Source organism: Strix aluco, chromosome 21, assembly GCF_031877795.1.
Source record: "Strix aluco isolate bStrAlu1 chromosome 21, bStrAlu1.hap1, whole genome shotgun sequence".
NCBI classification, from domain to species: Eukaryota; Metazoa; Chordata; class Aves; order Strigiformes; family Strigidae; genus Strix; species Strix aluco.
This window is the reverse complement of record NC_133951.1, coordinates 7,551,263-7,563,594: the sequence shown is the minus strand read 5'-3', so window position 1 is coordinate 7,563,594 and position 12,332 is coordinate 7,551,263. Positions and strand designations below refer to the sequence as shown.

At 36.8% G+C, this 12,332-nt stretch overlaps 1 protein-coding gene across 5 annotated transcripts in view; it reads right to left on the bottom strand.

Moving 5' to 3' along the window:
* The window catches only part of CA10 (carbonic anhydrase 10), a 207,097-nt gene that overhangs the window by 10,982 nt on the left and 183,783 nt on the right, over window positions 1-12,332 (bottom strand). For all 5 annotated transcript variants that reach the window (XM_074847569.1, XM_074847572.1, XM_074847573.1 and 2 more), the window contains 2 exons: window positions 3,418-3,513; window positions 1,091-1,163 (listed from right to left, as the gene is read on the bottom strand). In XM_074847569.1, the coding sequence (XP_074703670.1) occupies window positions 1,091-1,163; window positions 3,418-3,513 (169 nt within the window). The remainder of the gene's footprint in view (window positions 1-1,090; window positions 1,164-3,417; window positions 3,514-12,332) is intronic.

Below are 12,332 nucleotides of genomic sequence, written 5' to 3'. Positions count from 1 at the left end.
GTGACTTTTGTTGAAGTTAAATGGACACTTGAGATCTCTGGAGTTTCAGATATAAAGTTTTCCAAGTAACATTATGTTGTCATAGAGTATATAGTACAATATATTTCATTTACAGAGAGGTAAACTGAGGCAAACCCTAGTAGAATTGTTCACCAAATCCTAGAGTCCTGACAACCACTCTCATTCCAGTTATCATGAGCAACTCATTCCCTGCTTTCATAAACAAAAGGAAAATTAATGAAGTTTATGAAAAATGTTAACTCATTGTTTACAGAATAACAAATAAAGGCTGAGTTTTACAGTAATCTCACTTCTCCAGTTTGCTGTGGACTTTCTGAAAGCTAAATTCTGGTATCGTTTAACTTATTAACTTCATGGCTGCTTGGAATTCAAGTGAATATCTGACAAAGGGAATAAGGTTTATAGGAGAATAGATTTAACTTGTTCCATTGAGATGTATGTATTTTTCATGACTTTCTCTAAACTAGCCTAATTTTCACTGACATTTAAGCTCCAGTTTTCCATAAGTTCAATATACTAACATGGAATTATTGAGCATTGTCAGTTAAAGGCTTTCCAAATGTGAATACAACAAATATACATGCTATGTTAATGACCTCTTAATATAGCCATTAAATGCAGCAGTAGTTGAATGGAAATACCATAACTTTTCTGTACAAAAAGAAAGCATTAATTGAATACTAAATCCACAGTTAATGATGCAGCATCTTGACATAACTTGATTTGATATAATCCAGGCTGCTCCGCATGGTACTTTTATTCCTAACAGTAGGCAGTTTCTCCTGAGTATTCTGTGTGAATACAGTACATGTATTTGTTAAGTACAATTTCATTAATTTATTGCTTGTTTAAACATAAAATAGACTTTGAAGTTCAAAATTCATTTGAAGAACTGATGATCTTACTAGATTTTTCAGGTTCCCAAGTTTATCATGCAGAGTTGCTGGCAATGCAAACTTTATAAATTCTGCCCGTAATGAAGTGTCTCTTGTTTCAGTGGATTGCTAAATATGTTATTTGATACTAAAAGCATACAGCTGTTAGCCATAGTAAATTAAAAGAAACTTACTTTTATACGTTATTCTCGTTATGGTGTCTCTGTTAAGCATACGATTTAGAAATGGATTTGATGATTCAGATACCTACAGGAGAGAAAATGTACAATGTCAAAATCTTCTCACAAACGTTCCCTTTCTGGAAACGTGGCTGGAAATGCACACACGCTCATCCTCTTTCTCCTGCCACTCCTCCAAATTGTTTCTGCCTTTTTTTCACTGTTGTGGGAAGAGGAAATAATGACTTGGATATTTTTCTAAAAAAACTTGTTTGAAAGATATTATCTAAAAATAAATCAAAAAAAAAAAGGGGGGTGGGAGAAAAGGATGAATAGAAATTAACGCCTGAATACAAGTGTGACTACGGGTTTCTTCTCCAACAGCTCTGATGGGATTTGCAGGTGGTTAATATAATTAGGTAGGATTTTCATATAGTATTCTATTATTTTGCTATTTATTGAGAATAATTTCCTTGCAGCAGACTATTCGGATTGCAAATAAAATCTGTCTTTCCTTTGTTTTACATACAGGTATGAAACGCCTAAATTTCACTAAATGCACTGATAAATATGTATACATACACATAAATATTCAGTCTACATTAACATTTAGAGCATTTAGAGGAAAAAAGGTAGAGGGCTTAGAGGTATTGTTGTTGTGGTTTTGTTTTTTCTTGGGTGCTTTTGGGGGGAGAGGGGGAATGCATGTACTTCATCAACACCATTGTTGATTATCAATGATAATTTAATGAGATATTTTATTGCACTGCAAATGGCAGAATTCTTATTGGTTAGCAACAAAATTAGTGTCATATTTTTTCTGGAGACATTTTAATAACTTTTTAGCTAGCCTTCTAATATCCTACTTACCTCTCAATTATTCTGTGATGTAGTTTTTCTATTAGGCACTGGATGCTGCATCTGGCACTTCTCCAGAATGAAATCAATTTATTTTGAAAATTGAAAACTTCACAAAAATTTTAGTTAAGATTTAGGAAAATAAACGGGCTATTGAACAAACTGTAATCCAGCTGTGTTTGTCAGGTAGCCTTCAGGAAAATTCACTTCAGGTTTTATTTTGTGGAAATTGAGATAGTTATGTCTCCACTTAAAAGTTTTTCTAACTTTGAACATTTAAAATAGAAAACATCTTTTCATGCTGGTGAGAGAGACCTAGAGAAAAATACGGTGAGGCAGTACAAGAGGTGTGCAACTCAGCAAGTACATGAGTGATGCATTATTTAGACAAAATTGGCGTGCTGGGCATTTGGAAGGCTTGCTTCAATTTTATCATTTTGTGCAAATTCAAGTCAGATCATTGAATCGTAATATGATAGATTTTGGATGAAAAAAGGTAACCTAAATATCTTAAATATTAGACCTGTATAAAAGGGCAATTTTCATATCTAATTATTCTATGCGCTCTGTGAAATGCATATTTTAATTCTGAGGTTAATGCTTTGTCAGGAACTTTACCTTATGAAACGGGATTAGAGAATACTAAACGAAATTAATAGATATCCAATGCATAAGGTCTGATGAGGGAAAGCTATTTTTTTCAGCATGAAGCACTTATTCAGAAATATATGCATTTTTAGACTGATGAAACAGAGATATGTAATGGCAGAATATGAGCAATATTTTGGGGGAAATGCATTCTTCATATAAAATGAGAGAAAAGGCTTCTCCAATGTAATTAGGGAAATTTGAGTAAACTATTAAGTCTTGAGTTCAGTGCTAGATTGCTGTAATTTATAGACCTAACCATGCATCTTGAACACAACAGGATGGAGACTAAAATACAACAAAATATTCACGTGTCTTTCTAGCTCTGTGAAATGAAAGATATTGAGTTACATTTTTAACGTTCTTTCAGTTTTGATAGTTTAAAATGTTTTAAATAATGTTGTGAGGAAAACTTATTTTCCTGACTTTGAAACATCAGCATGTCTCCAATAGAGCAAATATGCCATCTCTCCCAGGACCTTAAACTACTAGTAGAGATTTACTTTTAATTGAATGAATAACATCTCATGAAGGAAATACCAAATCTGCAAAATTAGTAACTTTAGTTACTAATTAAAGTGTTATGACTGATGTTTATGATATAAGGATTGTTCCCCCTTCCCCCCCATCCCTTTTTCATTTTCCTTACGTTATATTGTAAATGCTTCAGAGTAGAGATTGTGTTCAGTTCCTAGGATGATGCTGTCTCTGAATTCCAGATCAGAACCTCTAGGCATTGCTATAGTGTAGTGAGGAGTCTAATTCCTACATTTACAGCTCATGGGAAAAGTAATCCATTGTCTATATATTAGGGATTGATAATACTGAATACGTACTTTCATAAATATGGAAACTACCACCAACCCATTAGGACTCTTTGCAGCTTCTGTGACATTTGTGTACAGCTCGTGGTTATAGTGGATTAGTTGAACCTAGAAAACAGGGAAGGGAAAGATTACAATTAAACAGTAGCAAATCATACCATACACTGTTTGCAAATACTCTCTATACACCAATTGGTTTGTATTAGGATCCCATCTATGATTAGGATATTTTGTAACAGTGTAATTTTTCAGAGGTTTGCAGCATGCACGATTTTAATAATTTCAGTCACCATCTGGCTCCAACTGGCACAGCACCAGCATGTTTTCTTCTAAATTGCCAGTAAGTGAATTTACCCACATCAAGTTACGAATTGCACTGCAGGGGTTGACATGGTTTCCCTGTTGCAACAGCACTTGCCATGGGCATCAAGTAATCTGTACTTTTCAGCCTCAAGCCAAACACAGAGGAGTCAGGGGCTGAAATATTTGCAGAAACATATGGGATACAGGTTTGGAACTGTTTAAACCAGCACTCGCAGAATTCAAAGTACTAATATTCATTGGCCCCAGACTTTACAAACTTGGTTACAAAAGCTCCTACAGTTAGGCACTTACTGTATTATCGTTAACCAGGTTTTCCTTAGCTCCTACAGCTTTCCTTCTGCTTTTTAGTTTTATGATTTGCTGGAGTTTTTAAATTATGAAGGCACAGTTCATCTCTCTCCCTGCATATGTAAACGCCTTACCCAGGACAATGGTGTTTGATTTGTCTGGGATCACTGGACACTGTTATCATTTATACTGCAATTTGTAGCCTCATTTGTTTTAAGAAGATGAACAACTTTAATGGACTTGTGAGGCAGTTAAGTACTTCTAAGAATTTCAAAGGCTAGTTAGCTTTATTTAGCCTAAAGATGTCTATCTTAGTTTTCAGATGTCAATTAGAAAAGTAAAGTCATTGTTCTGGCATCTTCAGAATTGCAGCAGCCTGATGTTTGTATTTAAAAATCAGCTGTGTCTTCCATGTGCTGGCATAAATCTAAAGATAGTCCACTGAAATTTGTGGGCTTACATCCAAGATCAGTATTAATTTGATCTATGACTTCTGGTAGTTTTTTTAACTGTACAAATGGCCAGACTAATACTGCCAGTAGAGAAATGTCATCATAGTGTGCTTTCCATGTTTATAATCAGGAAAAAACCCAAAACACAACACCCCAAAAAACACTGAAATGGGGTTTAGTGCCTGCATCAGTGACTTTGTCTTTTGGATGAATGCAGTGTCTGGTGCTTCAGTAGTGAAATACAATTGCAAGGATTTCTCTGCAAGAATGACCTCCCTGTACGATCTGCAGTGCACAATCAAGTTACAAAGCCTTGCTTTGCCATCTGAATACATATGTCCACCAACATGTGTACTAATAATGATCTGAAATATAACAGCATCCCAATTTATGTGTAATCTACACCATCCTTATCTCAGTCTATGATAAGCTGAGAAATAAGCGATGGCATCCAATCTCTGGGAGTGTTCAGACAGTTCTATTTCCTACACTCTGCCCTGACAGCAAAATCTATTTTTCTTATAAATACATTACTCAGAATCGTATCTTGTGAGCTTTCCTAATATAAAAATCCACGAAGCATTGTCCTCCCACCACCCCCCAATCCCTTAGCGATGCTCTTTTAGTGTTTGGACATTGATGTAAAAAGGGGCAGTGGAAATTCTGAAAGAGAATATTTGCATTAGTAAGACTGGAAGGTCTTTGGCACATAGCTTTGCTATTTACAGCTAACGGTTCACAGACTAAAAAAATAAGGTAAGGGTCAAAATTACTGCTATAATGTGTTAATTTCAGTTACTTTTGTCCTGTTTGGATTGTTGGTTGACCTTTTTACAATTCACACAGTTGGCAATTTTTAAGGCAAGCAAACCAACCAAACTGGAATGAAAAAGTAAAAATGTCAAAGTAGCCAATGAAGTCATCTACTAAATTCTGACATCTAGGAGGCAGGACGAATGCAGTATGTTTTCTAAAGGTCTTGTAAGGAATTAATGGGAGTATTTACAGCACATAAAGGTTATAGGCTCATTAGTCATCACTTTGTGGTACTACTGAACTTTGATAACATCATGGTTCTAGGGACTGTGCAGTCACTGAAATTTTTAGGCTTAGTAACATATTTTTCTTTTTATGTACAACTATTTACTTTGGCACCGAACTAACTTGTGAATTATCAAAGAAATAAATGATGAAATCTGTTTTAGACTAGCATTCCTTCTGTACAAAGTCCCAGAATAACAATGAATTAGATTAACTTAATTTATCTAACAAACCAAAATGTCTAGTGCAGGACTGGGTAAAAGTAAGGACCAAATTCTCTTTCCACCTGTGGAAGCCCTGAGCCAGTGTCAAACTCTCATTTTTACTGATGGGACTTATGGAAATAAAAATCCTGAAGTATATATGACCACATACAGGATATTTGTCCCAGGCTCACTGCAAGGAGCCTACTGTGCAGTGCAGTTCTAGCCTTGCATCACACATTATACTGCAGTGAGATATGGGCCTCAGCACATAATAGTGTCCCGGCTCTGTTGGAGACCTCTCTCGATGTCAGAAAAAGACACAATTCAGCGTGCAAGACTCACACCCAGACTGCAGGCAGTCAATAGGGATTTGTGGGAATGAGTTAACAGAATTGAACAGATTAGGAATTAGAACAGTTATTTCTTTTGCTGATCTATAAATGATTTCTCCACCCTGTATTGCGCTGTCTTTACAATAAGAGCACTTGTCTAAGAACTTTGGCATTCTTTACCAGTGCTTTCAAGCGGCTTTCATTTCAAGTTTCCCATTCTTGCAAGTCTGTATGTGTCTGCCCCACTCCGCCCCTCTTTATCACATCTCAGTTTGGTAATGAACCGTTTTGGAGAATGTGCTTGAGAAATCTTGCTTCACTATAGCTTGAAAAGATCTCCTTGCCTTGCTATGCTTTACCATTTCTCAAAGATCCCAGTGCTGAATGAAGACAGCCTTTTTTTCTTCTGAAATCTGTCACTTTCTCTGTGTTAGAGTTGTATCCTTCCTTCCTGCACCCAAATTAATTTTAAAGCTGTTTCCATAGCACCATGGTTAAATTCATTAGGTTTTTCTTTTTTCTTAAAAAAAGATTGACCATGTAAAGAGACATCATTTTCAAAGTTTGTCATATGGAACGGACTAATTTAGAAAGGTACAAATGAATAAATATGTTTTAGATATAGAATATTACATGCAGGATAAAAAATATAATTCCCTATTAAACTCCTTCTTTTGAGAATAATTTCTTTAAAGTTGCCTGAAATACCTCTAATCTTACAGTCTGTATAAAATATTACTAGAGTCTTCCACGAAGGTGAAGCCACACAGAACTAAAATTGCTCATATGTGAAAAATCTCACTTTTTCAAATGATGACACTGTATTAAAAATAAAGCCCAACAAGAGCAAACTTGCAGTGCTGAAAGCACCCTTTGATTCTAGTTTGAGTTTCAGGGCTCAAACACAATACAGAATCTTGTTACAAGCTATTGATTTTCTTTGGAAGGTTCCCCATTTAAGATTAATTTGCCACAGAAGAACTGGTAGCTCTTCGTTTTCCTCAAGCTATAGAAGTTCTATTTTTCAGGGAGAAGAAGAGAATTGAGATTAATTACTCTCTTTTAGCTGATGAAAATCTAGAATGTGCCCTTGTTCCATCACCCAAGAATATGCATTGGACCAGGAGCAGACGCAGCACTTTTTAGACACCTGAGGCTCGTGGTGTTGGCAATGTCAGCAGGAGCTGACGACAGTAGGTAGGGCTAATCTACTGAACACGCTCTCCTCAGCATGGTAGGCTGTGTCTTTGGGGCAAAATAATATAGATAAGCTGATATTATGGCTCACGTTCTGGCCGCTGTGGTGCAAACATCTAATTTCCTTTCCCAGCACACGTGCATGTGTGTTTATAATGGTAATAACCTCTTCTTTGCCGTACTTAAGATAAAGTTCAGCCCTGTACTCGTAGTACTCACATTGTTTGTACTGGTTTTACTCCGCAGCGTGTTTTGCTGTTTTTCTTGATCCTTCACCCAGGTGAAATGTGCATCTTTGGGCAGAGCTAGTAGCAGGATATTTTCTGTGTGGCATTTGACCAAGGCTCACTGGCTAAGCAAAAGGAGGCATTGTGAGGTGTTGATGGTTGTGGATGCCAAAAATTCCAGGGACTCTTTTCAGCAATTTTTTTTTATCTTGGACAAAGCCACTCTCTGAATTACAGAGCTCTGATCTAGTGTGCATGCATAACCCTTTTATAAGTGTTAGATCACTGTGAGATGTTCTGCTGCAGTGAGACATGGAGAAGTAGGAAACTGAGGGAATTTAGTGTATCGCAGCACTTTACACAAATGTTTACACAGTCCTCTTGGGAGTAATGGAATACCCTTTATTCTCACTTGGAAGTGTTATAATTGAGTGCATAAACATTTTGATTCACAAATGACAAGGGATCTAAATCATGAAGTGAATGGCAGCAGGGAAAAGCTAATCTGTAACTATAATATTTGTATTATGCTGTGCTACCTGAAAAACTGTTGGGATACCTGATTGAGAGCAAGCACAGAGCATGTTTCCAGCACAGCAGGGTAAAAAAGCGAATGAAATTGCTCAAGAAGACAAGTTAAATGTTTGTTTTGAATCAGAGTCCTTTTAAAAAGTGGCTAAGATCTCATTATGGAAATAAATTATACATTTTTGTTTATCCAAAGTTTAATAAAAACAGTGAAATAAATGTAATTTCAGCATGGCAGGTGTCCAGTGAGGAAAATAACTTAAGTGAGTTAAAACCTATTATAACAACAGTTGATATTCCAGTGTTAAAATACAGTTGCTCTTATAGGTCTTGTAAAACCCTTTGGAAAGAGCAGTAATGTCATATCTCCTATGAGTTATTTATGACATTAATTTTGTGGATCTGAACAGGTATGAGATCTGAGGTCCTCACTCTGTGAAAGAAATTAGGTTTTTTTTAAATGTCTCCTGGTTCTAGGATGTGTAATTTGTGTGACTGACAAAAATATTTTTAGATTTGTCTTAAATTAAACATACCTCCTGCTTCATGGAAAGGTATAACACCATCTGTGAGAACACGCACCAGGCTCCTCAGAACCTGTGGTCCTGATAGGTCTTGTTTCGTTGGACCTGGCAGGGATGCATTTTCGGCAAGTGATGAAGGATTTTTAAGGTGTGTTGCTTAATAAGAGGCCTAAATATCACATGGACTATTCAAGAAAATAAAAAAGTTAATTGCAGTTTTTTCATGATTGGTTAGAATTTGGAGCTGGATGTTAATGTTGTTATTTTCCTGAATTCTTACAATGATCAAGGCTTGTTTGTACACACACGCACTCACCCACATGCAAGGAGAATGCACTAAGATTGTATGTATTTAATTACTGAATCTTGGTGGATACTCGTGGCCTGCTCAAGGCACAAGTGATTACAATTCAAGTGGGGTAAGAACTTTTAACTCTCTGGTCCAGTTCTCAGTCCTTTTCTTCTTTTAGTGAGCCTATTCCTGTAACAGCTGGAGAACTGGGCTGTCAGTGGGCTCAGAAGAATGCTATTTAAGAAGGTAGAAATTAAGATTCACTGTAATTGTCTTTGAAAAACAAACCCATCTTTTTTTCACGCACAGGGTACTCCACCATGAAAAGTTAGGATATGCCAAGGTGGTATTACCCACATACTTATTAATTAATCTGTAAATCTACCTGGCAGTTATTTTTTCATGTATAAGCCCACAGCAGTGAGGTACCCTTACGTTGTTGGTAAACTGGTAAAATAAATTTTACACCTATACTTAGTTTACTTAGTGTTTTAGCAAACTACTGTGGTTTTAACACTCACATCAGTTTAAAAGATTAACTTACTCTAATATAACAAAGGCGAAATGCAAACAGCATTTGTTTGAAATAATTTTATATCTCTGATTCTTTTTGATGTTCTCTCTATTAAAACTGAGGTTCTTTAGGCTGTTGCTGACAGGATGTGTTTTGTGGTTTGGGTTTTTTTACTGCTTTTGACAGTTATTTCATGATTTAAAAGAAATGCCTATAAAATACTGGTTTAATAGAAAGGCTTGTCATGCACATTTATAGCAGTATGTCAGCAAATGCATCCTAGATAAATAAAAAAATATTATAATTATTTTTTACTTAAAAGAATAAGACTAAGAATCATATAGAATCATAGGAGGGTGTGGGTTGGAAGGGACCACCCCATGGGCAGGGACACCTTCCACTAGACCACGTTGCTCAAAGCCCTATCCAACCTGACCTTGAACACTTCCAGGGAGGGGGCAGCCACAACTTTTCTGGCCCCACCTTTTCTGTAGCTCCCTTTAAGTACTGCAAGACTGCTATACTATGACTTTTGGGGGGGAAAAAAAAAGTAGCATTGCCTGCTTTAGGTTTAAAGTAGTTATCTCAAGATGCAGGCATACAAATGAAAGGTGAGTGAGAGAATTAAGCTTTCTGGGGCATCTGTTCAAAGATACTCTAACTGGGTGTTTAATAGTGCTTTGAAAAGACATCGGTGAGAATCAGATCTGAAGCAGGACAGCCAGTTTGGCTGCTGACCTGGTATCTTATGCTGATGAGGCTGCTAACAGAGCAAACATACTTATTCCTGTTTACATGCAACCATTGCAGATAGAAAATATGAAAAATATGACATGAATGAAGTGTAGAAGATTTTAAAGTATTTATCTTTAATATTTTATATGTTCTTTCTTTTGTAAATCTTACTTTAATTCATTTGCAACTACGAAAAAAGGCTATTTTAGACAATATTTAAAACTTGATGTTTCTTTTACTGTAGTCCTGTGGATGCGTAAAAAGTACAAATTGCTACCAGAGGTGAGATTGGCTGTGCATTTCTCAGAATTTGCTATCAGGACTTTTCACCTTTGTGCTAATACCAAAAAAATAAGTAAATGATAGGGTGAAAGAATAAATGCGAAAGGTGATGGATTCCTGCTGTTCAAATGCTGCCGGAACTGTTCCAAGTGTCATAATCATTTGTACGTTCTTCCAGATAGTAGGAAACACAATGAAGGAACAATCCAAACTGAACTCCAGAGGTACATAGATGTGTCTGTGATCCTGGTTGCTGTGTGACTTCAGGAGAATTTTTGACAGGGCAGTCATTGCTGAAGCCTTCCACTGCAGATTACTCTAAATATGGGGTATTTTTGGCTGACCTGCCAGTCAACCAATCCTGTCATTCATTGTTAGCAGATGAGCAAGTGCTGGGTAAACATAAATAAATGACATTGTTCTGCAATTCACTTTCTATAAGGATCACAATGAAGTCTCACACTCAGACGTTTGATGTTGATTATGTCTTGGCCGATGCAAAATTTCATTGCAACCTGTAATTTGGCACTGACCCAATCCGTAATCTACAAAAGTTACATCTTAAGAGGGAAGAGGGATAATGCAGGAAAAAAGGCTATTACATGAGCCTATCATCATTTCTGGATTCGTGCAGGATTTTCTGACTAAACGCCACATTTAAATTGTTTTCTTATTTTAAATACAACAGATGCTCAGACATCATGATGATGAATTCAGTATAAACGCTCCATTTGGGAGATTCGGTTATATAATGGTGCTCTGAATTTCTGGGAGAATTCTGTATTTCTTTAGCAGTCAGTCCAGAAAGCAGCAGAAAATGGTTCCTGCAAGTCAAAACTATAGTCAAGTAGCAACTGATGCTATTTTTGTTGTTCACTGTGTTGCCTTGAGACATTGAGTCAAAAGGACACGTGTGAGGTCACCGAACGGTGCGACAGAGATGCGTTAACAGTTCAAACCTTCTCTAACAACATGTGATGCCACTACAGCTCTCGGTCTACTTTGCCAAAATACCATCTGTAGCTACATTTCTGTTCAAAGGGTGAGCATGATGGGCAAGACAGACAGAGAAATATCAGACTGATGAATAAAAGAATGAGTAAAAAAAAAAGTTAATAGGATTTGGGCTAGTGAAAATCTAGTTGTTGATCTAGGCCTTATATGTTTTGTCCTCATTTTATAATTAGTAGGGAAAAAGTGGTAAAGCTTAAGATGCCCGATGTTAACTAACAAGCAAAGAAAAGGTTGGTGGTAGGATTACAAACCAGAGGCAGAGATAAGGCAATTACCAGTTTTATTTGCCCTCTTGAGTGTAGAAGTATATGGTTAAATTAAGAATATAATTTTTCCATGGCAAAAATGAAGCATGGGAGTTTATATTCTTAGAATTACAATAAGGTGTGTATACAAGGAAAGCACAGAATAACTGAGGATGTATTTTAAGAAGCTATTGGTGTGGTCCATCTGAGGTTCGTGGAAGTCCCTGTCCAGCCCATTTGGGCAGCAGCTCCTGCCTGCCTGAATGCTCTCTTCTGTTGCCTGATCTCAGCCTAGCACAGGCATCCAGCCTGTCATTGCTGCTCCTGCCGCGGCGCATGGCTTTGTGACCTCTTCTTCCCCACTCCCTGCTGGCAGATGTAGAATTGGGGAAGCTCTTAGCACAGGATGTGTGGAAACCGGCTGCTCTTGCAGGGAGGAGGGGAAGAAAGGGAGATGGTCTGTTTGCCCTTTGGGAAGGGAAAGTGGCGCATAAATGTGGAGGATGAACATATATGCATTTGGTGAGATGAGACACTCTGTTTCAAACCAATGGAATTGTAAAGTATTAGTAGTATATCCATTGAAAGTTAAATGTGAAAATACACACAGGGCCTCATGGGATCTTTCCACATGATTTATTGACACATGCTTTTCTCCCGAGTCTCCTTCCCCTTTACTTGATTGGATTGCTCACCTATGACTTAAGAAAATTATGTTAAACTCCT